The sequence below is a fragment of the Lygodium microphyllum genome, chromosome 16 (assembly GCF_053477565.2).
Source record: "Lygodium microphyllum isolate KBCC chromosome 16, Lygodium_microphyllum_v1.1.10, whole genome shotgun sequence".
NCBI lineage: Eukaryota > Viridiplantae > Streptophyta > Polypodiopsida > Schizaeales > Lygodiaceae > Lygodium > Lygodium microphyllum.
The window spans coordinates 33,608,805-33,634,918 of record NC_141150.1 but is presented as its reverse complement, the minus strand read 5'-3'; the positions used below and the strand labels follow the sequence as shown (position 1 = coordinate 33,634,918).

Sequence of the window (26,114 nt, the reverse complement as noted above, 5' to 3'; positions counted from 1 at the left end):
TATTTCTTCTTTGCGGACAACTTTTCCAACACTATCGATAATTTCTACACTTTTCCTAGTGAACCTTACTTCATGGCCAAGATTAGTTATAAAAGAAACGAATGGTATATTTTTCTTAATCTTCGAAACATATAACATATTTGAAACATTTTTTATGCCACCATTTGCAGTAACAAAGAAAATAGTGCATGTGCCATTAGTTGGGCATTTTTGCACCATTTCCAACTGTTACAGTGATGGATTCTTGCAAAGGCTTCAAAGAACTATATAGACCTTTCTTTTTGTACATATGATGGGAGGCACCACTATCTAATACCCATGAGTCAATAGTAGATATTTGTTTTGCCATGGAACATACTTCCTCAATGGTCACCATGAATAACTCCAATTTTGCTTCATTCGTATTGGTTGTCTCCTTCCCTTTAGTCTTCACTATGCCATTCTTTTCATTTGCCTTCTTAGTATGACAATCTATGATTGCATGTCCTTTCTTCTTGCAACAGAAGCACTCTCCTTGAAACTTTTTCTTACCAACCTTCTCCTTTTTGTCGTAGTTGGTAGAGGAACCACCTTTGTCTTTTGGATTGGCAAAGAATGTAGCATCTCCACTACTGCTACCTTGTTGGGCTTTAAGCCACAACTCCTCCTCCATTAGTAGTACACAAAATTCCTCAAACATCAAAGCTTGGGATCTCACCTAAGTATTCATGGTAGTTATCAATCCATCAAACATTGGTAGACAAAGCGGAAGACACATCCAAGCTAGCTCCTCACTAGCCTTTTGTATCCCAACGCCAACCATCTGGTTACATAAATTCTTGATTTGAGTGATGAATGCTTCAATTGTCTCTCCTTTAGCAAATTCCTCTATTACTAGTTGATTCTTCAATTTCTAAATCCTTATTTGGTTTCACATTTCGTATTGACTTCTCAATACGTTCCAAGTCTTTGCTGCCTTGGTTGTATGTTGAATCAAGGTCAAAAAGCTATCAAAATAGCTTGTAAGTAAGGCATGCAATTCATCTATGTTCCTTCATTTCTAAGCTCGTAGAAGATATTTATTTGGAGGAATCATAACACTCAAATTTGATGGGTCAAGGGCGGGTCATGGTTCTAGGTTAGTCCCCAGCACTGTCTCCAGAAGCTCATAAGAATCAGGATAGTTGTGATTTTAAACTTTCACAAAGTATAGTTTGTAGCATTAAACTTACCTTTGTTGAAGGTTGGTGGACGAATCCTTAGTGTTTGAATCGCTAGTATACCACCACTACCACCTAATGCTCTAGTACTACTACTTGATGCAGCATGCAAATTTTCTCATTTTCACTGTTGAAGCCCTTATCTCTCATGTCTTCACTCCTTGGATCCCCCAGTGCTTTGATACCATGTAGAAATTATGTAGCATAGTTGATAAAATCTAAGCAAGGAGTAGAGAACACACAAAAAATATGAGAAGAAGAGAAACTATTTTAATGTCAAATAGACTAATACAAAGATGGCACTATCCACTTATGTGCTCCCACTGTGAAGATTAGATAGTGATCCATATAGATGATAGGCAAAGAGCTTAAGAGTAGCTGGAAGAACTTTGGCTGGGTGGAAGGGATATTGACGATGGCTTTAGAGAGGTCTTTCTTTTATAGTCTAGGAAGGTATTCTAGTCGGCATGTCTAACCATATTATGAATCTTCCCTAGTAAGCTAGGGAATATACTATCAAGCTGGGGGCTTTGCTCTCGGCCCCTAATAGGGGGGCTGTTGGCCCCCTTATGACCCCCAACACTAGGGGCCAATTTTGCAGCCCTCAAATCTCAAAATAGGGGTCCCTGATAACTCCCACACCCTACAACTCGATGTATTGTGCATTGAGTTGGTACCAATATATCTATCCTATCTAACCCAAAGGCTAGATCCACAAGGGTCACCTTTTTGCCATCCAATCACATAGACCTCATCTAAGATACAAGTCAAGACCCACCCAATGTTTGTGCTCACACATGGCTTCTCCTCATAATGAGGGCCTTACAAGTTAGAGCACCATGGATCATTGGTGGCACTTTACGAGGGTGGAGCATTGAACATATCTAACATCTTATTGCCCAAGTGCACTCATATGCTAAATTTTTATTATAGCAATGCATGAGCTATTGTATAACCTATTTTCAGTGCTCTCTTCAGTGCCAAAAGAGTCAAAAAGTCTTTTCATTGATGCATTAAGTCCTAGGTTATGTCTAGGGCTGTGTCACAGAGTCACTTCAATCTTGAAGCTTCATGATTTCTATCAAGATAGATGAGAAAGATTACTATTGCCATAATACTTTGTCACGGATAGCAAAGTCTCTTCACAAATTACTACCATGATTCCTCTTCCAAGTCCTTTCTTACAAGATTTAATGGCTTTCCCCTATTGCCTAACTTATGAGCTCCCAAAAGGCACAAGATGCATGTCTCCCACCCCACATTAGTTCATCAAGAATTTTCTTATTTGCTATCCTACTTGCACCCCTAAACATCACATTTTCTCCATGCTTCCATTTTTCTCTAAAGCTTAAATCTTTACCCCTTAATTCCCTTGCTTTTAGCCTTGGGCACTCTCTTTGGCCTCCACTTTATCCACTAAACTTCCAGCCTTGTTCACACTAAAGTTTGTCCTCAATCCTAATCTCCTTCTTTTGACCCTTCTGAACATTCATTCAAAACTATCACTTACACAAGCTCGAGATTCTCTTACACAGAAGATTGAAATCTGATCACATTAGCTGAGTCTTTTGGCATCATATATTGGATTCAAACACTTATGGAAATGGAAGAATGGCAAAACAAAAAGGTTATCATGGCACCGACTAAGAACATTGAAATCTTGTGAAATGGTAGTCCTCTTGGGTTTTTTATGAGTGGATGCACAACATGAGGACAATGTGGCAAGAATATGCAATGTAGCTAGCACTTAGAATTAATGTCGGTTTTGGGAGGTGTGAAGTGCTACAATTAGCATTGGTTTTTCCAAGTTTGAGGCACAACAATTGGTGCCAAACATGGTTTTCGTGCATTTATCTTCCATGTTCATATCAAATCTAGCTATCAATTAAGGAGGGTAATGAAGTAGCCTTTCACAATAATTAGCATCAACAACACTATTTGTGATAGGTCCATTACCTTTTTATGGAAATGTAGTAGGTTGAGTCATTCGGATATATACTGCCACTACATTGAAGCCACAATTTTTAAATAAAAGGATCCAAATCTTGAGTAGCTTGATAAAATAAGATGCAAGATATCATGTATTAGTTCTCCTCTAGAAAATATTAGTAAGGAAACATGGTAGTCATTTAATAATTGTTGTTGTAAAGCCATTTAAGACGACAATAGGTAATGTACTTGTCATGATAGAGGCAGAGAAAACTCAAGGTATTGAACAGAACATAGGTACCTAGAATTTGATTTATAAAGTGTACAAGGTACCCCATTTCCCAAGCTTGATTATCTACAAATTAAGTTAAAGCTGTTAGTTTTTATTGTCATAAGGTGAGGAAAGTCTACATGGTAGACACAAGGACAAACAATGGAAGAATTCAAATGCTCAACAATCTTTACTTGGAGAGCATCACAATAAAAATTATAGCTTACTTGAAATCTTATCCTAGGTTAGAGTAAAGTAATAGACCAGAATGTGCGTAGAGAAAGGTGTTTAACACTAGATAGTAGCAATTCAAGAGAAGATCATATTGAAAATGGAGCTACTCTTGGAAATTATACAATACCAATGGCTATGCACCTAGATCTAAAGCTAAGTGCATCTTATTTTTATTCCTACCACTATAATGTGATGGAATGGTCTTTGAATTTCTTTGCAATTTGAATCAAACTAGTTTTGCTATGGAATGGGCATTATTTGGTTGCTCATCTCACTTGAAAGATATAGATTCAATTATGACATGCTAGGGGTATTGAGGTATTGGTTGGCCTGAGCTCACCCAAATGGCCCACTACTTTTTTTCTCTCTCTCTTTAATGGGATATACTTTTCATAGTAATTTTTTATTTTTGACTAACTGGTACAAACTCATTGGGTGCACTTGACACGACTTTCAATTTAAGACTACTAGTCCTAGATGCTAGTACCAAAGCTATGTGGCAACATTAATTTTCACACATTGAAGAAACTATATACATTGGTCTCTGGCATGCCAAAAAGTATCCAAATGAGTTATGATGCCAAAGCCTTAATTTCTCTGCCTTATTGCAAAATGGATAGGCTTCATATTGAACTACATGGCTAGCACTCTTTTGTGTGTGTGTGTGTGTGTGTGTGTGTGTGTGTGTGTGTGTGTGTGTGTGTGTGTGTGTGTGTGTGTGTGTGTGTGTGTGTGTGTGTGTGTGTGTGTGTGTGTGTGTGTGTGTGTGTGTGTGTGTGCACGCGCGCGCGTGCGTGTGCAGGAGAGTGTTAATTTGATGCTTGATGAAGTATATGTGTGTATCTAAAGATTTTGGCTAAGACCTTGATAATAACCCCACACTTTCCAAGATATTTCATTACAATCTCTAGTATCTATTTTTCAAGTTCTAATCACATTTTATTTTTGGACTAAAACTTTTATAATTCTTTCTTTTCTAGGTTCTCTCTGTGTTTTACATAATTTTATTATTTTATTTATTGTTTTCTTTCCTTCCTCCTCTCTTCAACATTCACCTTCTTTATGTTTATCTATGCTTCTAGAAGAAGCTTGAGATAACATTTCCATTCTCATTGTTAAGAGTTTAAGAAGTCTAACACTTTTTATGTATTTGCATGCCCTGTCAGAAGAAGCAAGAAGGTTGATAAGGTAATTATACATGTTCCACTCCTTTGATCCTCATTCTTCAACTAGATAATCAATGTAAAGTGATCGTTGCTTTCCTTAGAGTCCAAAGGTATCCATGTACCTTTTGTCTTCTTCTTCCATCTCCTATATTAGAAAGAAAGATGTAGTGCTTGCCTTGGAATGCTATATAATAAGGTACCAAGTTCCTCCAAACATTTGTAGAGAAAAAAATCATCCTTGCGTACTTTATTGATTGATATCAAATTTTCTCTGAAGGTTTTACTTATTGTGTTGGGTGACATTTTCATGCCCAACCACATTGTTTTTGTTCTATGCAAACTTGTCCCTTGAAAGATTGATCCAAAACATGAATTGGGATAAAAAAAGATTAACTTAGTCTCCTTGATATCCTCCCAATCTTCATGGAATTTTGAATATCTTCAAAAATCTTTAACTTGAAGCCATTAATGGTTCGATTGTTAGGATAAGATTAGGTCAAGGAAGCTCTTCCAACCTTCCAAATGCATGTATGTCTTTGGAACAACATATATTGCAAATACAAAATATAAATTATTTTTAATAAGGATGATGAGAGGTCAGGGCGCAAAAGAGGTTGCCAAATTCAACATTCATGACATGGAATGTACTTATCACTAACTTAAGTGGTTGCCATTCCATACTTGTTGATGGAAACACATATTGCAAAAATGAGTTTGAAGCTAAGATAATTAAATAATGAGAGTTACAAGGTGAATGTATATAAAAAAGGGTAGAAACTACAACAACTTTTAAATAATCCCTTGCTATGTCAAGATAAAATTAAAAGTTATTTTATTTTATTATTTTGAGAGGTGACTTTAAAGTATCCCACTTTTCAAAAAGTCATATCAAGGACCTGAAAGCAAAGAAAATCACTCAAAAAAAATGTCACTAACAAGGATAAGTCCTTTGGTTGGAATTGCCTTGTGAGGATAAGTTTGAAGGCCCCATTTCACCTTTTTGCTAGTGTTAAAAGAAGTTTAGTCAAATTAGTAGTGATTCAAATGTTACATTGAACCACACATGGCAGTGTCCCATTGCCCTATTCATTGATCTTATCGTTAGTGAACACTAACTAAAAAGGCCATTTTCCCTAAAAAATGGCCATAATGAATGTATCTAAGGTACATATATCTAAGGATATGATACTAAGAATTCATTGTTTGAGATTTTATTGAAATGAATATATAGAAAGTATGAATTGTTTTACTCACATAAAACCTTCAATATTTAAGAATTTATATCATAATTTCAAGTAGCTTTAAAAATACATCATTACATGTGTGGAGTGAATTTTTTGTTGCACACAAAGCATGCCATTTGCTTTATATTTTTAATCAAACGAAAGCAACTTGCAATAATGCAAAGCAAGCAAGGTGTAGTCTTGTGAGCTTCGCCAACCACATGAAGCATGGTTAGCATGTTTGGTTAGCAACACTAGCTAGCTCAACTCTAGTAGTATTTGTAGGAATTGCTTTATGAACTTCACTTTGTAAGGCCTAGGTTTTCTCCAAGCAAAGTTTCACTATTGTGCATATGAGGTTTTCTAATCATGAGTGTATGAGATTCATAGACTAATGGGAATGAGAAAATATCCGAAAAGTTCTATAGTAAGAGAGTCTTGATTTAATAGAGAGCAATATAAAATAGGAAGAGGGTATAGCAAGGCTTGAGTTTGACACAAATATCGAATAGTACCTATCCTAGTAAGTGGATAGAAGTGTCGTCATGATAGGCTCAATATATGGACTTACTTATATGAGGAAGGTATCATCACAGAGCAAATGTGGTGCGACATCATGGTAATTAAAATTTGTTAAGTCGTTTCTTTTTTCATACATATTGGAACTTTTTTTGTTCTAATAATTTTTTTTCACATCTATGGGGGCAAGGCAATGAGGCGTCGCTCTGATGATACCTCCTCAAATGAGTTATGACTGATCTATATGGTATATAGTATGTAGCTTGTTCGATACTATAAGCCATAATGGGTAGCTTCAAATTGATGTAAACATTTTAGTTATACTTTTTGTAATGTTTGTTGTAATACAAGCTAGACTTGGTGGCTTGCAATTCGCATGTACAATCATTGATGTACTTTCCAAAATTGTGTGTGTGTGTGTGTGTAATCTTGCTATGGGGTCATTTTGGAATTTGTTGTGCAATTTGAAGCTGTAATTTAAAAAGAAATAGGGAATTGCTAGTTGCATAAAGTCATACTGTTTTGCATATGCAATTCTACATTCTATAACTCCTTAGTTCTTTTTTTTTTTAAATAGGGCATGTTGCATTAATTTTAATATCAGTTTATATAAATTCATATATTAAAACATGTTTATTGTCGTGTTTATGTGTGCTTAAAGTTTAATAAAATCACATGTGAAAGTGTGTGTATATGAGGTCTATATTCATGCTTGTTGCATGTAATATATATCCTTCTCAAACCACGTCAACACATGGACATGCCATTTTTAGAAACCCACAACTAAAGAGAACTCAAACGGACTACTTTTGAGACGACTATGTGTTATCATTTTTGCGAATTTTGCACCATGATGTTTTTCCAATCACTGGTATAACATCACATGACTTATCATTAGTTGTCAAAACTTGTGTATGGGGGACATAGATGGATGTGAATATTGAGATGTATGGGGATCACTTGTAACAACACAAGGTTGTTATTGATTTGTGTATGGGACATTGATGGATGTGAGCTCTAGGATGTATGGAGATAAGTTGTAACATAACATTGTGATGGAGACTACCATGATATGCAAGTAGAGTAAGAATCCTCCACTAGTGTGTCCCTCAGATTTGAACAAGCAAAGGCCTTCATTGGCTGCTTTGCGGGTAACATTAGTTGTTGTAACTTGTTAGGGTGTGTAAGAGCACCCAGCTGACTTTGATGGGTCTGTGATAGCACCCTCATGATCAAAGCTATGGCTTTGTTATAACACTCTTATGATCAAAGGTAAGCTTGATGATGATATTGATAATTGAACACGATGATCAAAGCCTTAATGATTGAAACGAGAAGCCAAAATCAGCTGCATGACCACGCAGAGGCTGTGAGGAGGTTCTTGTCTTGCCAGGCGAGGCAGAGGAAGCCACCCGGGAGCTCCGAGAGGCGGTAGCCATGGCAAGGGCGCATGCGGAGGAGGAGCTTCGCCTGGCTGATGGCGGCTGCGCTGAAGTGGCGCTGCTGCAGCCCTGCCGCCCGCAGCCGCCGCCGCCACGCCGCGGCCGGCTCATGCCGGTGGACCCTGTCTCTGCCATCGCACGCCAATATGTTCTTGATCTGCCTGGCCAGGTACAGCCGCTCCAGCCGCAGGCGCTCCGCGCTCCGCTTCGGCAGGCTCGCGTCCAGCGCGTCGAACACCGCCGCGTAGTAGTGCAGCGCCTCCACGAACCGCCCCACGAACCCAGCCGCGTTGTGGTTTGCCTCCGCCTCCACCACCGTCACCACGCGCGCACCCACAGCCCGCGCGCCTGCGGCGAATCTCTCCACGGTGGATTCACCGCTTCCGCCGCCACTCAGCAGCCGGTGTAGCTGCATTACGCAATTCACCACCGTTACCCAGCCCTGGCCTTCCCGCCTCGCCTGCATGCCGCAGCACTTCTCCAGCAGCTCCGCCTCCTGCTCCGCCCCCTCGGCCACCAGCGGCGTGAAGTCGAGCTCCACCCTGTGGCTCGTGGCAAAACTCCGGAGCATGGCGCCTGTGCGCCGGAGATCCGCCTCTTCGCGGCCAACGCCAGTGATGTGCAGGGATGCAGCAGGCTGGCCACGGTCAGTGGCCTGTCTGGCAAGCGACTCGATCAATGGAGGCCATTGGCAGCCCTGCTCAATGTTCATGTCCACCACATGGATTCTGGCCTCTCCCTCCACAGCCTCTAGGATGGCTTGGTTGGCTGTGAAATGTGCAAATTGCACAAAGGGTGTCACCTTGTTGAGAGTGGCAAAAGCCTCCAGCAGCTCCTGGCGTGTGGGCTGGACTAGCAGCCTCTTGTGCATCAATGAGTCTTTCTTCACCAGCCTCGCCACGAGGCCCTCCGTGAAATACACTGCTAGTCTCTGCATCGAATCCCCAATCAGACTAGCCTTTTTATAGAGATGCCCTAGTGAGGTCTTCACTGTTTGTTTCTCGTTCTCTGAGATGGCCTTTGCACATTTCAGTAGCAAATCAAGCAGTTTCATGCCTTGTATGTCTGTCGTTCCAGCAGTTGCTCCAGTACTTTCTGATTTGTAGTTGTTCTTGCGATCTTGATCATGCCTCAAACTAGCTGGTTCATTTTCTTTTTTCTCTGCTTGCACGACTCCTGATGACTTCCCATCCATATCTGACTGCAATCCTAAAGAAAGGTTTGGCACTGCGCCGTTAATCACGTCCTTGGCTGTCTGGTTGGTCAGATTTTTATCAAGCTGCAACTGCAATCTTGTGCTGATAGTTTCCTTACAGGCCCAACTTCTCAACAAATTAGTGAAACTATGTCTCTGTTGAATATGTTGGGCTGCTGGATCATCATGGAGTAATTGATCGGTTTTGGCATGTTTCTCTACTTGTGGTGGTCGGCACCTGTTGTTAGGACAGATTCTCTTTGGACTCCTTGAAAATGCAGCTGGAAGGTCATCGGCTTGAATCTCATTTGAGCTCAAGAGGGATGATCCATTCTTCACCTCATTGCAACCGAAAGTGAGAGAACTACGTGGTGGTTTTGGTGCCTCGATAGAGGATGAGCTATAGGACCACCTCTGCTTTGAAGACATGGCTGCAGCAATATCCTCTTCAGTATCAACCAAGGTGATTGGGTGATGGATGGTTCCAGCATCTGTGTCACTGCAAGCTTGCTCAGCCAGATTCAGATTAGGAGGTGTATTGCTCAAACCAAGTTGTCTTTGCAGGTTAAGCTCTTCGACTAAGTCATTCAAGTCCATCTTCTCAGTTTCCAAAGACCTGCTACAACTTGATGGTGATAGCAGAAATAGCTGATCTTCCACTGTGTTAAGGTCCAAATTGATTGGGTTGATAATATCATCCTGGCACGCAGATGATGAGGATGATGGGCAAGCATACTCTGATGAACTGCAGCTTGAATTTGAATCCAAGCCCCTTAATCTACTTCCAACTGTCCCCATAGTTTCCTTGTCCCAAACAAGTTCCTGTCTGCATCGGATGTTCTTCCCATATACATAAGAGCAACATTTGGAAGATTTGCACAGCCGAGCATGGGGATCATTGCTGGGAAACATAGACAAGCTGCTTCTGTGATCTGCTAAATCAATGTCGAAAGGGAATGAACGCTTCTTCCTGGACTTGTTACTGTCATATGAAGTGAATTCATGCATGTGGACTACCTGTGGCTTATCATTCTCAGCCAAGAATGACTTAGTATGGTCACTGTGATCATCAAAGGTGCCTAACTGAGCCTTACTATTACCAAAATCTGGAGGGCTTGCAGAAGAAGAGGGCAACTCAGACCTCAGACTTCCTGCAAGGTCGGGCAAAAGAAATGTACGGTTTTTGACAGTTGGCGGTGGCAATGAAGTTGCATCATCTGTGGATGCGTTCAGTGTAGATGAGGGTATGTTTGATGGGACGTACAGATCTTCTGGTCCGGACTGGTTCTTTGTGCTGTTCATTAGGGTATTGCTATGGTCGCAATGGCAGTTACCTAGATTCAATTCGAGGTGAAGGTCGGAGTCCAAGAGACTGGGCACAGATGCGCTGCAGAATTGTGGCCTGGAATTATCAGAGATGTCATCACGGCGAATGGAAAGCTCAAGGATATCCTCCTGCTCCTGCTTCTCATCCTCCTCCTCCTGCTGAGGATGACATTGCAACTGGTATTTTCCTTGCGAACAGAGATGCAAGCTGCAATCCATGACATCGGCCTGCCTCGCGACTCCGACACTATGGAGGAGAGGATCAAGCTGGGCGTCTCTGTTCTGGAGGAGCTGTAGGAGAACTGGATCAGCCACATTCATATGCAAGCTGGTGTTGATACTCAGTCTCTGTTTCCGATCACCGTAAGCTTTGAGAAGCATGAAGGGGTGAGCCATGCTAGCTATGAGGAGCAATGTGAATCATGGGCGCACAGATATAGACAAAGGTGCCGCACTGAAGGAACCCAAGAGCTGGCTATGTAAGGCCGTGGAGGCGTGAATATCAATCGGAGGAAGGGTTGGTTGACCTGGACCTAGAAGGTAACGCGGGGGGGGGGGGGGGGGGGGGGGTAGACTAGAAGCAAGCAGGGCGGAATGACCGAAGCTGGTCCGACCCGACTCTCTTCCGCTGCTGCTTCTTCGTCTGCTTCTCTCTGACCCCGTCCATATTCTCTTTCTATGTGTCTCTCTCTGACTCCGTCCATATTCTAGAGACAGAATCCTAGCGTTCATAGTGTGAGAAAGTATATGAACGCTTACAGTTTTGTTTTGGAAGCTTCGCCGCGCGGGCCGCGATAACACCGGAGGTGATGGGAGGGATCTTTTCCAGCCTTAAATTCACACTTGGGGCAGATGGGTCGCGTTCATTGATTATTATTCATTCTTATGTTTTATCGCCCTTTTGTGTTGTGGGCTCATTGTACGTATCCACATCCAGCGGTAGAGGATTTAGAAAGGATCTATTCGTCTTCCCGGGAACCCAATGCCTCCCATCCCCTCGGTGTTGTAAAAAGTCAGCGATGCCTCCGGCGATTGCTGAAACGCCGTATCATATTTTAATTGAAAATCAATATATTTTCATAGCATGTTTTAAGAAAAGTTGGATCAAACATCTATTTTTAAGGAGTAGAGCAAACATTTCAAAACTGAATCAACTATCAAAGATTACATTGAAGCAAAAACAATTTTTAACGTCTCATACAATGAAAAATAAATGCCTAATAGAAACATCACACATTATGCAATCAAAAGCTCAAGCATGTAAAAAAGGGAGCAAGTATTATCCTCATTCCTTAGCATCATGGCACAAATGCTTCATCAGCTTACACGAAGAGAGCAAGTATTGAGACCAAAATCTTCTTGAAGTTTCTTACAAGTAGAACCAAAAGGAGAGGATAGATACATTTGATTTGATATAATACGGCAACTGCCACCAAAATGTTAAAGTTTAATTACAAAAAGTTAGTGCTCTTGTATACTTCCTATGAATGCTCCAAAGCTTCTTATCTTCATATTTTTCCAAATCTCAAAAATTAAATCCCAATCTACTTCTTCCATATTCTTTGGAGCGGAAAGAGACATGAACATGAGTATATCTAAAGTATTGAGAGACAAACATGATCTCTCATCACTTTTAACCCGATTTTGTTTTGAAAAACCTCTTTCACAAGCTGCTGAACTTGCAGGGAGCACCACCACAATCTACCACAACTTATATAAAGCTGGAAACATCTACATCCATTCTACTTCAACACATTGTTCCCAAGCTTCAAGGAGACCTGTTGAAGGATAAGACTCAAAGAGATATAAAACAAATCTTTGCAACTCACCTTCACATTGTTTAGAGTGAATCAAAGGTCTCTCTCCTTTGCCAAATTTTTCACACAGCTGAGAGAGATATTGTCGAACTATCTGACCTCGAATTTGTGGATCAATAGAATAGCTTTTAAGGGAAAACAACTTTGCTACATTAAACAAGTGATGATCCTGAAACCTCTCACCAAAGTTAGAGATCAATCTCTGCACGAATGCCTTTGCTAACCATTTGCATTCCCCAATAGTAATCACTTCTTTACCCACTAAAGAAGTAAACTGTAAGACATGTTGATGTACAACACCCTCTTTATCCTTACACAAATACACTCCATTGTTCATGGCCTTCATGAAGCTACTTAAGTGCTTGGAACCATTTCTAAATATACAAGTTATGTACCAATCCTTCAAGAGATTAATAAGCACATCTATTTCTCGTCCGATCATTGTTATGTCATAATCATTTTCTCGAAACTTCTGACTTAATATGCTAGTCTCCTTGAGTAGATCGGCCATGAAATGTATAATAAATAGCAACTGAAAATTTGTTGCTTTTTTATACATTGCTGGATACTTGCATTTCCAATATTCCAACAATGTAGGTAACACTTTTACCAACCTGATACAATAAAACAACAAAGTTAAGTAAGGATTTGATAATAAAATCAATATTAATTTTATTAAAAAGAAACACTAAATAAAAGTATACCTTTTCATGACATTTCCTCGAGACAACCATCTTACTCCATGAATTCTCATTATCTCATAATTTCTAGGTAAGAAGGCAAGCATGAGTTTATTCACTTCAGCTCTTCTAAGACATGAGTTTCCAATCCATTCCCGAACTTTGTTTGCAAAGCTATCAACACAAGTGAATTCAACAAAGCAATCACAAGTATCTTTTATCACAAGAGCCTCCCTATGGGCAATACAATGTATCCCCAACAAAGGTGACACATCCTTACAAAGCTTTGCAAATAATCCAGATCTTTTTCCAATCGTAGTTGCAGCACCATTAGAGCCCATAGCAACCATTTTACAAAGTGGAAGATCTAGATGTTGCAACACTTTTAAGATGCCTTCATACATGCTTAGAGCCTTGCCATCATCAACACCAATCAACTTTACAAAGGAGGTTGCACAAGAGCCTGCACCACCATTTTTTAAGTATGTAATGTAGAGAATAAGGTGCTTTTCGAACCTCCTATTAGTACTTTCATCCACAAGGATAGAAAAGAATGGACTACGTCCTTTATCTCCTCCTTTAGTTTTTCCCAATAAACCATATACATGGTTGAGAGAAAATCTTTTCCTGAAGTTGGATTAATGTATGTTGAATACTCGCAAGTGAGGGGCATACTCGGAGTTTTCATGTACATGTGAAACTTGCATTCATCTTCGAATGCTTCTAGAGACATGTCGTGTAAAGAAACCCTATACATGATCTGAATAACACTAATAATTCTACATTTCTCATTATCAACCATAAGCTCCATATGTTTTTCCATGTGCTTCACTTGTTCACCAACCATGAATTTCTTACGTTGAACTGCTAGCTTATGTGACTCTGATGCATTATGTATAGCCAAAGCCTATTTCTGAATAGTTGTACTCCCTTTTCCTCAGAAAGGATTGGGCATGTTTAATGTAGTACAAATGGAGCATTTAACTCTTTCCTTGCCTACTTCATCTAAGATAGAGTATGACCAAGGATATAATAACTTCCTTGAAGACACATAGCTACGAACATATATACTTTTCTTTCCATTCAAAATACAAGCATCTCCATTTTCATTTTCTATAGGATGCGCATTTGGAAGTGTGATGCCTGACTGCTCAAGCAATCATTGGCGCTTGTCCTTCCTTGGCCTTCCCATCCCTAAATGAAATTTTAATCAAACCTTAAACTAATGTGGATTTATTCATAAGTCTACTAACTAGATATATGCAAGTTATACAAATGCGACAATGGTACACATGACTCATTTCTTACATATAAACAAAACTTGTGAGTTGTAACCACACAATTCAAAGCTATTAATACAAGGTTCTATATCAAATTATACAAAGGAGCAAACTATTATGATATTTACAATTTAATTTAGAGCAAGAAAACATATATATATATATATATATATATATATATATATATATAAAGCAACACTTACTATCTCACATTGAACAAGCATAAATGATAATAGTGCATGAAAAAGGAATGCTCATAACATTTTCTTTTCCTTTTGTGGGAGCTTTCGCTCAACCGCCAAGACCCTCGGACCACTTATTGTTTCAAGCGTTCCAAGCCGAGCACTAATGGCTACCTCTCACATAGCCGACGCGCCATCCATATCTACGGGTGTAGTGAGCTTACCTCCGTGCCGTTCGAGTTACCTCCTCTCCCGCACACTCCGGTGGCTCCACGATCCAAGTGCAAGCTTCAAGCAAGCTCCATCCTCAAGCTCCACGCTCCAAGCTCCATTGCCGCGAGTAAGACAAGAGAAGAGAGGAGAAGATGGAGAGCTTCTCCTCCTCGGTCCCTCACCCTCACACAATCACTCCCTCACACTCTCACACTCCCTCTCTCAAGCACAAGCTCAAGCAAGCAAGAACAAGAAGAAGAAGAAGAAGAGGAGAGCCACTTTTGGCCACACACAAGAATGAGCTTCTCATTCACTTTTCAACTTTATATACAAAACCCTAAATCCCTTTTGGGCGGTCATCCCCTTTTGCCCTTTTTACATGACCGGCCATAGCCTAGGCCCTTTTTCCCATTGTCCTTCTATCTTCCTAGCTTCCTGTCCACCGCCCGTCTACATTTACAAATTGCACGGGTGAGAGGCCGGTGCTCTTTTACAAGATTTCAGGGTGCGCCTTTTTATCTTAAAATGCGCCCTTCCCCTTTTGCCTTTGCCTTGGACTTTTAAGGTTGCCCTTGCGCTTTTGGCCTTTTCTCCTTTTCTTTCTTCAGTCGGGCTACCTTTTTTCCGCCTTTGTCCTGCGTCTTTTCCACTTCCTTTTGCTTTCCTCGTGTGGGGTTAACATTACCCCCCTCCTAGACGAGTGCCAGTCCCATGGCACTCACTGTTGTAGGTAGCAGGCTGTAGCATGCACCGAAGACGTGGGTGACAAGGACGCCTGTGGTTTTCGTGGAGGAGTGTTGGTGGTGGTGTGGCAGAAGATCCTGGGGGCCTGTTGGTGGCCAAGGTGGCTGGTGGAAGGTTGTTGGAGTTGGTGGTAGGGCTATGCTGTGTTGAGGATTGCAGTGATGGCCAACACAAGTGTTGGTTTGTTGGGGATTCTGCACATGATGATTCTTTGCGGGCTTGTCAAATGGTAAGGGACAAGCATTCAAAGTTGAGTGTTGATGAAGAGCGAACAACACCTTATACTTGCAATTGGAAAACCTCACATGTGGTCTCTCCTTAAGGGGTAGTGCTAGGCTTCTCATCGTGCACAAGACATATTTTGATTAGTTTGGGAGACAGGTCGAACTCTAAGCAAGCCTAGAGTATTGTCCTACACTTGAGGACCCAAACTGTGGATATAGTTCGGTGCAGATATTATGTGAGTGCTCGTGCATACTTAGATATTACATAGTTAGAAGACCGTGGGCTAGTTTCTCATAACAATTCGTGGATGAAGCAAAGTTGTCCATGTGGAGAAAGAGTACACGTGAAGGTATAGGAAACATCCTTTGCATTGTGACTGCACGATGTAGCCTAATTGAATACAAGGACACCGCACTTTTAGTAGCTGGAAACTATTGGACTTGCTTGATGAGTACGGTGTACTTTTCATGGCCAATCGTGTGGTGCTTATCACCACTGATTGCAATGGTACTAAGGTAGAGTGCAAAAGAAAATTGTGCAAGTGGGTCAGGGTGACAGGTCTAACACTACGCAAGACAAGCTCCCCAGGTATGTCCTGCCCTTGATGTGCCCTGAACAATTGTGGGTGATTATAAGGGGCTAGGGGACTAGGGACGAAGCCAATCGACCAAGGTCACCAGACGTACCTAATTTGAGGACCCCTAGGTGCTGTGCTATGATCGTGGGTGCTTCTTATCTTTCCATTCATTTCTTTTTCTTTTCTTTTCTTCTTTTCTTTGCTTTTCTTTTCTCTCTCCTTTTTTTTTTTTGGATTTGCCTGAGTACAACCATTACAATATGTTGAGGCTATCAGCCTTTCAATGGGTTGGAAAATGTCAAGCTTCGAAGGCTCAGAAAATGGATAGTACAATGATGATTGTGCCCTAGCCTCGTTGTTAGAGAAGAAGTTGGCGAAAGGGGGAGACACACTTGAGATTTTGCAACCCTCCTTGCGGTACATGCGATGTGGGTACAATTGAGGTAACGACTGCCGTGGGCCAACTATAGAGCTTGACCCAAAAAGGGGGCGTGGCCCAAGAATGTGTTTTGGGCCATGCAATGTGGGCGGTTGGCAAGGGTGCTTTCGGCAGCATGGCTTTGTCGCGGCTCGTTGTGGGGTTGTTGGTGTTGCGGTGATTGGGCATTGAACATTTTCGCACAAGGACCTGTATTATCCTGCATCCACTTGTTGCTTCATGAGAGTACATGCATTGTGTATGCCGCAACTATAATAACGAGTGCAATGCAAGGAGACATCACTTATCGGGATTCTATGGTGTTGACTTAGATATTTATCACCTGCGCTTGATTAGCTTTTTCTTTTGTTAAAGACATGAAATATATTAAACAAAGATATGAAAAGTTCGTACAATTCGAAAACATGTCAACACTTAACAAGTCGGAAACACTTAACCATTTAAAAACAAAAAGTTATGGCCAGTTATCATTTGATAAGCCCTTTGTGCATCATGGGCTACTCGATTTGTATGAGGCGGGGTGAGTCTGGGTGGCCGGGTGATTGGGGCTCTGCTGGAGTGGGGCTCCCGTGGGGGTGAGCAGGGAACATGTCGGTCGGGACATGAATGGTGTAATCCGGGCCCGCTACCGTCTCCAGAATGTCTTTAAATAATTCATTAAATTCTTCTTTTTCCCGAGCTGCCATTTCTGCCTTTGAGCATCTAGGGCCCGAGCGGGAGCTGGGAGTTCGTGCCACTAGTGCTGCCACATGTTGCGCGTTTCGAGTCTCGACTTTCTTGACTCGAGGATTCTTCGGCCTTCGCCCTGGGCAGTGTCGCTTAGGGCCTCGCTTCTTGGCATACATCTTGATAGTGGGCACATAGTGCTTCGGTGGGGGGGCGTGTGCCACATGCTCCCGCCTTTTGCGAAGAGCGTCTTTGCATGCCAGATGTCCATGGTTCTCCATGTGTTCCGTCTGAAAGCCTGCAAGATGCAATCCAAGGGTTAGACCTTGATACAGGATACAACTGTTTGCATGGAAGGGATTTTAGTGTGGTTTATGAAGCGCATATGACAAGAAGGGGAGGGTGAGGCATGGGGTGTTTGTTGTAGAGGAATGGCCCCCATGCTGATGTTTGCGTGGCCTCCAGTCATTAGCGGATATTATTTTATGCTAAGTCGCGTGGACTGGTTGTCGTGGAGTGGAACAGGGCACATCCTCGAAAGAATAGACCAAAAAGGGAAGCAGATGTATTGGAAAGGACTACACCTTGCCTACACCATCAGAGTTGTTGGTCAAGGCTTCCCATGGCGGCAATGTGGGTTGCATGCTCTCACCTGGAGATGGGGCTGGTCACACACTTTTAAATGCGTGATGAGAGGAGGACTTGAGGAGCTTAGTTTATCTGACCCCACTCTTCTCCCTGCGCCTGACTATCATTGCTTGTGTGTGTTGATATTGTTTATACATGGTGACACAAAAAGCAGTGTTTATTTATATACATATTTATGAACCCATGTCACTTCATGAGGATAAGAACCAAGTGTAGAACTCGGGGTTGTACCGGAGTGCGGCACACGCATCTAGTATTCGTGGCAGCTTACTTAATATCGATAGATATTTTGCCACATCGAGTAGCATGGAACCTTGTCCGAGTCTACTGGCTATATGTAACTCCTCCTCAATGAGAACCTTATCAAACAGAGCATTCTCTTGGCTAGTTCCAGCTAAGTCCATACCCTGAATGGTAGTCAGCACTCGAAGGGAAGTTGGTGCCACGTAGGTTGGGTCTCTTTGAGACACCATTTGGCCAATCGCTCTTTTGAGACCGTCATGATCTGCCCCTAGTTCGGCCATTACAATGCGGCCTTCGCACCAACACTGCTCAAATTGACTCTGGCCTGCTGATAGTCGCTTTAGTAGCTCTAGGTCAGCGAGATTTGGTTGACAGAGCACTTCATTGAACGTGACGGTTAAGCGCAGTTCGTCAGCCTCCTCGTCAGGGATGAGTCGCATATGTTAATGCAAGAGCCTGTTGTAGTACCCGTTAAGATGTTCTTGTTCTCCCCACGATAGAGGAAATGTAAAGTAATCTCCAAGCTGCTCCTTGGGGATCGTGCCCATGTCCGCAAGGACGTAGACACGCGCGACCACTTTGAGCTTAGCCTCCAACTCAGTTAAGCATTCTGCGACACTTCTATGTTCAATGAGGGCTTGCTCGGTTGCTATCTCATGCAAAGTTCTAAGAGTTTCCTTAGGCTTTAGCATGGCTGGGGGCTCAGGCCTAGATGAGCAAGATTGGTCAACGCTAGGATTTCTTATGCTCTTGGGGTTCTCACGTTTCTCCTGAGGTTTTGCTGCTATTTCGTCGTGGTTCTTCTCGGATGTGACTGGTATAGATTTGTCACCCCGTTTTGACAATGTTGTATCCACTCTTGATTGACCAATGTGAGTTCTATTGTCAGCGGATAGAGTGTTGCAAGCAACTGTTGATGGTAACTATTGCTTTGGTTTGTCAGAGCACATAGATGTGTCTGAGGTTTCACCGCTATTAGGAGAGGTATCAGTGGGTTCATTGGTGGATGGACTCGATGCTTTATTCATCAGCTCTCCAGTGCCCTTCGTCTCAATGTTCTTGGAGTCCACAACCACCTGCAACTGTTGTTGTTTTCTCTACTTTCTCCTCTTTTTCTTGGTCAATGAGGGTGCCTCTCTCAACAACTCAGGACCCTAGGCTATATCGACCGTTGATGTGCTCAGTCGGGCCTCAGCATTTCCCTTCTCTAGTGTGTCCTTATGGGACATAGCCGTGGTTTGCTGAATAGCCTTGCCCGGTTGTGAGGGCACAACTGCCGCTCTTTTCGGAGAGTCTAGCTTTTCAACCAACTCCCCTGCGTTTAACTCCCCCATCCTAGGCTTTAGACACTTTGAAAGTGCTGGAGTTGTTGAGGGATTTGGTTGCGACACCTCCTCCACAGGTAAACTACTAAGGACATGTTCCACAACGGGCATTGTCACGGTCAAGGGCTGTGAGAGTGCTATGATCCCTGATTGGAAGTAGTAGCAACTAGTTCAGTGGGCTGGCTACCCTTGGTGGATTGTGGTGTCAAGTCCCTAGGGTGATCAGAAGTGGTTGTGTCTTTTGTTGGCCTTTGAGCACTCATTTGTGTAGATCGAACATGAGCTGATCTAGTCGCATTAGGTGGCTTAGGCATATCCTTGGGTCGAGAGCTACAGATGGCATCATGTCCCACCTCTTTGACGGTTGGAAGCTTAGATGGAGATAGAGATTGGAATTGAGCAGTCGCCCTTGACAACTGCTGTAGTGCTTCATGTGTCTGTTTGGGAGAAGACGGCGTAGGAGATCTAGGACTCCTAGATGGATGTGGCACTAGCTGAATGATTTTCTCAAGGCTATTAGATGATTGTGCCATTTGCTTTGTTGAGCGAGTAGCCTTGCCATGAGCAATGTTGTGCCTATGATGTTTGTTCTCCCCTTGGGAAATCAAAGGCTCATTGGGCACTAATGGCTTTTGTGCACGCTCAATGGTTACATATGACATCTGCTTATTAAGCATGCTAGGTTGAGGCTCTTTCTTTCGAACACTCATGTCTGGTTTCTTGCCTCGAGACCTAGAGTTTCTCTTAGATTTCCTCCTGTGCTTCGTTGCTTTTGATGCACTCTGGCCTTTAGTCGACCAGGGAGGTTTAGCAAGGGGTTTTGGCACCCAAATCCATCGGTTGCCTGCATAATACCCTTGAGCCCGAAGCAACGCCTTGGATATCCATCGTGGCGTTGTGCTGGCTCTCCATCGACACCTCCGTCTATAAGGCTTGGGCTTCTTTTGGGGTCTTCTACGATATTTGTAAGTCCAAAGCCCGTCCTTGGCATTGTCTCTTGACCTTTTTGTTTCAAGAATGGCCTCACTCACTGGTCCTCATTGTTCGACATGTGCTTGTATCAACTCTTCCAACAAGTCCTTGCCCTTGTTAGTATGCTTGACTGTTACGTCAGCACCTTCCTTACCTTTCCCTCGAGGTTTGATGAGGTCACCCTTGCTAAAGGTTGTGACTATCCTCACACCCGGTAGTGTCAGGTGTATCCTCTGTGCTACATAGTCAGCCTCATAGTTGGTCGCCCTTTTGAAGGGTCTTCCTAGGAGGGTTTCTTTCCAGAAGCTAGCACTATTTGGAGGAATATGAAATAGGATAGGCAAGCTTTCCGTTTCAATTGTCGCAAGGATTTTACACTTCCCTATGAGTGCTTGTGGGTGTTCCCCATAAGGGTTAAGAGTTGCACTAGTCGGTGTCATCTCTGGTTGGCCTAGTAGGGTCCATGATTCATAGGTCAAGATATTAAAATCTACTCCTTCATCAATTAGAGCATCGATAGTATGCTCTCTTTTCGCGGTGAGTTTGACCCTAAGATAAGCACGTGGTACTATGTCTTCATCTTTCGGGTCCTGGCTTGTAAATTTAAGCCTTCTGACAGATGCCCTTGAGTCCCCACTTGCATGACCAGACGTGGATTCTCCACCAATGTCTTGGGTTGTCTGTGTAGTGTTGCTCAAGGTACATCTCTTGTCAAGAGTATCATGTCTAGTCATCTTGGCATTTGTAGCTTGCTGATGTTGCATTTCACTCTGACTAGACATGGTATAAACACAATGTACATGTGTTCTTGTGGTGTGGCCTTTTTGCCCTGGATGGCTAGATTGGCCCATTGAGGTTCTAGGGTCTCTGTTTCTCTCTGTCCGGGTATGGGATTTTGGTTGCTCTTTTGCAAGTGAGAATCCATGCTCGTGTAGAGCCATTACTACACTAGGGCCCAATTTGGAGGACCTGTCACGGCACGCATTTTCTCATAAAGCATGTATTTTATGTATATTTCATCTTCATGCTCAATAATAGCCCAATTTACAAAAATATATCAAGCTTTTAGCTTTTGAGTTTGCTTTTACAAAAATAGGAATAAAGCTAATGGATGGTGCCCAAAGAGTCTGCAGAGCATGCCCAATACAATGTCCAAATAGAAATAACATAACCATGCGCCCATGCGCATACAAAATAATAATAAATGCCTCAATAAATAGGCATGACAAAATATAGGCCTGGCGCCTATCAAAATATAATCCATAGATCGAATACTCGCTATCCTCCAATGCTTTCCTCCGCCACTACTGCTATCTCTACACATCAACTGAAGCATTCACAATCGTTAGTAAAATAATACAATTAAACCGACAAAAGTGAATACCTAGCAGTCTTCAACTACATAAATAAATCAACTGGTTAGAAATAAATCCTAACCTTAATTTATTACGAGTGCGCACTCTAAACTCATAAACTTTTATTAATTTAATATGCATTTTTCGGAATCACCCGCTATGGAATCACCCATGTACACACTAAATTAATGAAATGCCCAAAAAGGACAGGCGTCCCCATCAACTTCTTGCACAAAGAATCCACTTTGTGTATGAGCCCCAGTCATCAAAGTTTACAGAATCCACCGTAAAACCTCACGGAATCCACCGTGGCACGAAATCCACCGTGAAATATGCCTCCTGGCATCATACCCCCGGGGTGGGATAGCAATTGACCTCAATTGCTATTAGCTCAATGTGGAGCTAACAGAGTGAGGAAAGCATTTAAGTCTCTAGCGTGCATCCATTGCGCTTCCTCTATAGGATGGTTCTTAAATTTAACTAGATATCTAGAATATCTTTGGCCAGTTCTAGTGGTCATAAAGTCAGTGTCTATAATAGTTTCTAGTTCAAGTATTTCAGTCTCTTCCTCTAATAAAGGTGGGTTTTCATAAACAGGGTGTACATGTAATTGGCCTCTAAATGGTCTCAATAAACTAATGTGAAATGTGTTGTGAATTTTCCAATGAGGTGGTAATTCTAACTTGAATGCATTGTCATTAATTTTATGAATGATCCTAAATGGTCCATAGAATTGAGTTAGCGGGATAAGCATAGCTTAAGTTCGGGGTTACAAGGCTTATGTGTTTTTGGGTATAGCTTTCTCAATCTTCGGAAAATCTGCGATTTATCCTTCTTCGTATGCTGAAAATGCTTCAGCAAACCTGCGTATGGGTAGAGTACCTTCCAATGAACAACTTTGCAGTTCGGAGTTTCTGCGCAGGAACAGTCCTTCTAGGAGTTTTGAGCACAAGTCAGTTCTGACTCCGGTTGACTAGTCTGACTTGCAGAGTTGCAGAATTATGTGACTTGCAGAGTTACAGACTTGCAGAACTTAGTCGATTTATGGAACTTACAGAACTTGATCAGAAAATACTTGCAGAACTTGACTTTGTTGGGTGTAACATGGAGTTTATGACTTATAGAAGAGATTTGCCTTAGTTGACTTAAGGAAGTAAGAAGCTTTAGTGCTTCTGGTCGTCATCGATTTGGAGGACAAGAGGATGACGGCGCAAATTTCGGCCTTCAAAACAGCCCGCCGTCCTCACGATTCGTTTTTTTTTTAAATAAAGCTTTAGTTCAATTAACTTAAGCTTTTAAACTTTGAGGTTTAAGCTTGTTTAGCTATGGAAACTAGGAGCTTATCTCTGGTTGTCTAGGACTTGATGAAGGAGATGTAGGAGTGGTTCTCCGCCTCTGTAGCCCAGTCCTTCGCGATCTAATGACAGAAACAGGGGTTCTTGATCGCCAGAAGTCTACCTGTATCGACGGTTCGCGACGAGATTGACCGTAGAGCCTGATCGTTCCAGGAGCTCCGCCTTCACACGAGATGGGTAGCGATTGGAAGCTCTTGATCTCAGCTTCGCTCTGATACCACTGGCGCGTAGATCAGACGTTGTATGCTCACGTAGTGAATGCTGGAAGGTCCCCAAGAACAATGAACTCTACTTTTTGCACAAGTTACAAGGTAAAAAGCATAAACGACAAGAGCAAGAGATCAATTGGGTGCAATCTCCCCCCATGCCTTTTGTGAGCGCTTCACAAATAATGTATTTTATGTATATTTCATCTTCATGCTCAATAATAGCCCAATTTACAAAAATATATCAAGCTTTTAGCTTTTGAGTTTGCTTTTACAAAAATAGGAATAAAGCTAATGGACAGTGCCCAAAGAGTCTGGCACGCCCAATACAATGTCCAAATAGAAATAACATAACCATGCGCCCATGCGCATACAAAATAATAATAAATAATTGATGTCTCAATAAATAGGCATGACAAAATATAGGCGTGGTGCCTATCAAAATATAATCCATAGATCGAATACTCGCTATCCTCCAATGCTTTCCCTCGCCACTGCCGCTATCTCTACACATCAACTGAAGCATTCACAATCGTTAGTAAAATAATACAATTAAACCGACAAAAGTGAATACCTAGCAGTCTTCAGCTACATAAATAAATCAACTGGTTAGAAATAAATCCTAACCTTAATTTATTACGAGTGCGCACTCTAAACTCATAAACGTTTATTAATTTAATATGCATTTTGCGGAATCACCCGCTATGGAGTCACCCATGTACACACTAAATTAATGAAGCGCCCGAAAAGGACAGGTGTCCCCATCAACTTCTCGCACAAAGAATCCACTTTGTGTATGAGCCCCAGTCATCAAAGTTTACGGAATCCACCGTAAAACCTCACGGAATCCACCGTGAAATATGCCTCCTGCATCAGTTCGGGGGAAACCCCTTACTTTGATGCTCGATCCGAAGCGCGCAAACGCTCAAGGCTTGAATCTGTAGGTCTCGGCAATAGAACCAAAATGTGGGAGCTTTCACTCAACCACCAAGACCCTCGGACCACTTATTGTTTCAAGCATTCCAAGCCGAGCACTAATGGCTACCTCTCACATAGCCAACGCGCCATCCATATCTACGGGTGTAGTGAGCTTACCTCCGTGCCGTTCGAGTTACCTCCTCTCCCGCACACTCCGGTGGCTCCATGATCCAAGTGCAAGCTACAAGCAAGCTCCATCCTCAAGCTCCATGCTCCAAGCTCCATTGCCGCGAGCAAGACAAGAGAAGAGAAGAGAAGAGAAGAAGAGAGGAGAAGATGGAGAGCTTCTCCTCCTCAGTCCCTCACCCTCACACACTCACTCCCTCACACTCTCACACTCCCTCTCTCAAGCACAAGCTCAAGCAAGCAAGAACAAGAAGAAGAAGAAGAAGAAGAGGAGAGCCACTTTTGGCCACACACAAGAATGAGCTTCTCATTCACTTTTCAACTTTATATACAAAACCCTAAATCCCTTTTGGGCGGTCATCCCCTTTTGCCCTTTTTACATGGCCGGGCCCTTTTTCCCATTGTCCTTCTATCTTCCTAGCTTCCTGTCCACCGCCCGTCTACATTTACAAATTGCATGGGTGAGAGCCCGGCGCTCTTTTACAAGATTTCAGGGTGCGCCTTTTTATCTTAAAATGCTCCCTTCCCCTTTTGCCTTTGCCTTGGACTTTTAAGGTTGCCCTTGCGCTTTTGGCCTTTTCTCCTTTTCTTTCTTCAGTCGCGCTACATTTTTTCCGCTTTGCCCTGCGTCTTTTTCACTTCCTTTTGCTTTCCTCGTGTTGGGGTTAACACCTTTGAAATGGAAAAAACATAGTAAGAGATTTACTTGTAAGTTTTAGTCACTAAATGTAGGTAAGAAGGGAAGCTGCTACAATGATTTCAATGCTGAGATTTCCCAAGGCCAAGTAGGTCACAAGCAAAGAGAGCGCAAGAGTCAAAAGATATCTTTGATTTTGGTGCTCAGATAGCAAAAAATCTATGATTTTGTTGCACCATGGATTGAAAGGAGGTGTTTTAAAGTTTGGCAAGGAGACTTTGAGGTATTATGGAAGAATTAGAGATGAAGTTTTTGATAATGCAAGCATCGATATACATAGACCCACACTTATAAATAGACATCATAAGAGAAAATAATTGAAGGTAGATTATCAAAAGCATTCAGATCACTTACAGATTGATCATATCTCTCATTCTCCAATTTCCAACATGATGTAGAGCCTAGATGCCCAAGGAGCATGTTACACAATGCTCATGAGTTATTTTTTCAATATAGATCTATGAAATAGTTACTAAGGCCCAAACGATAAAAGAATATGGGGTGATGTCAGATGTGCAACTTGGTTTCCTTCATCTCAACATCTCGATTCTAATACATGCAGAATTTGCAGGTGAAAGATATTTTTTTCATTTACATACGACTGGATATCCACAGCAAGCAGTCCACTTAATCGCTAGAAGTAAACATTTACCACTTCATAATACATATTACAAAATGCATTACAACAGTAACTTCAAATTTCAATGATGACACAACAAAAACCTAAAGATATAATACCTATTAGTAATTACCCTTATCATTTATGTACCAAGCATTCGCCATCAACGACCAGACTCTAGAGCACAGGCCGTAGAGCATTTGACAGCACAAGACCCAAGTGCAGAAGGAGAGAGGGCATGCTTCATCTAAGTTAGAGTATGA

General features: G+C 42.0%; 1 protein-coding gene across 1 annotated transcript; it reads right to left on the bottom strand.

The window, feature by feature from the left end:
• Positions 1–7,417: 7,417 nt before the first annotated feature.
• LOC148022680 (uncharacterized) lies at positions 7,418–11,223 on the bottom strand. Its single transcript, XM_087695621.1, has one exon. The coding sequence runs from the start codon at positions 10,898–10,900 to the stop codon at positions 7,886–7,888; it is 3,015 nt and encodes a 1,004-aa protein (XP_087551747.1). The 5' UTR covers positions 10,901–11,223; the 3' UTR covers positions 7,418–7,885.
• Positions 11,224–26,114: the final 14,891 nt, after the last annotated feature.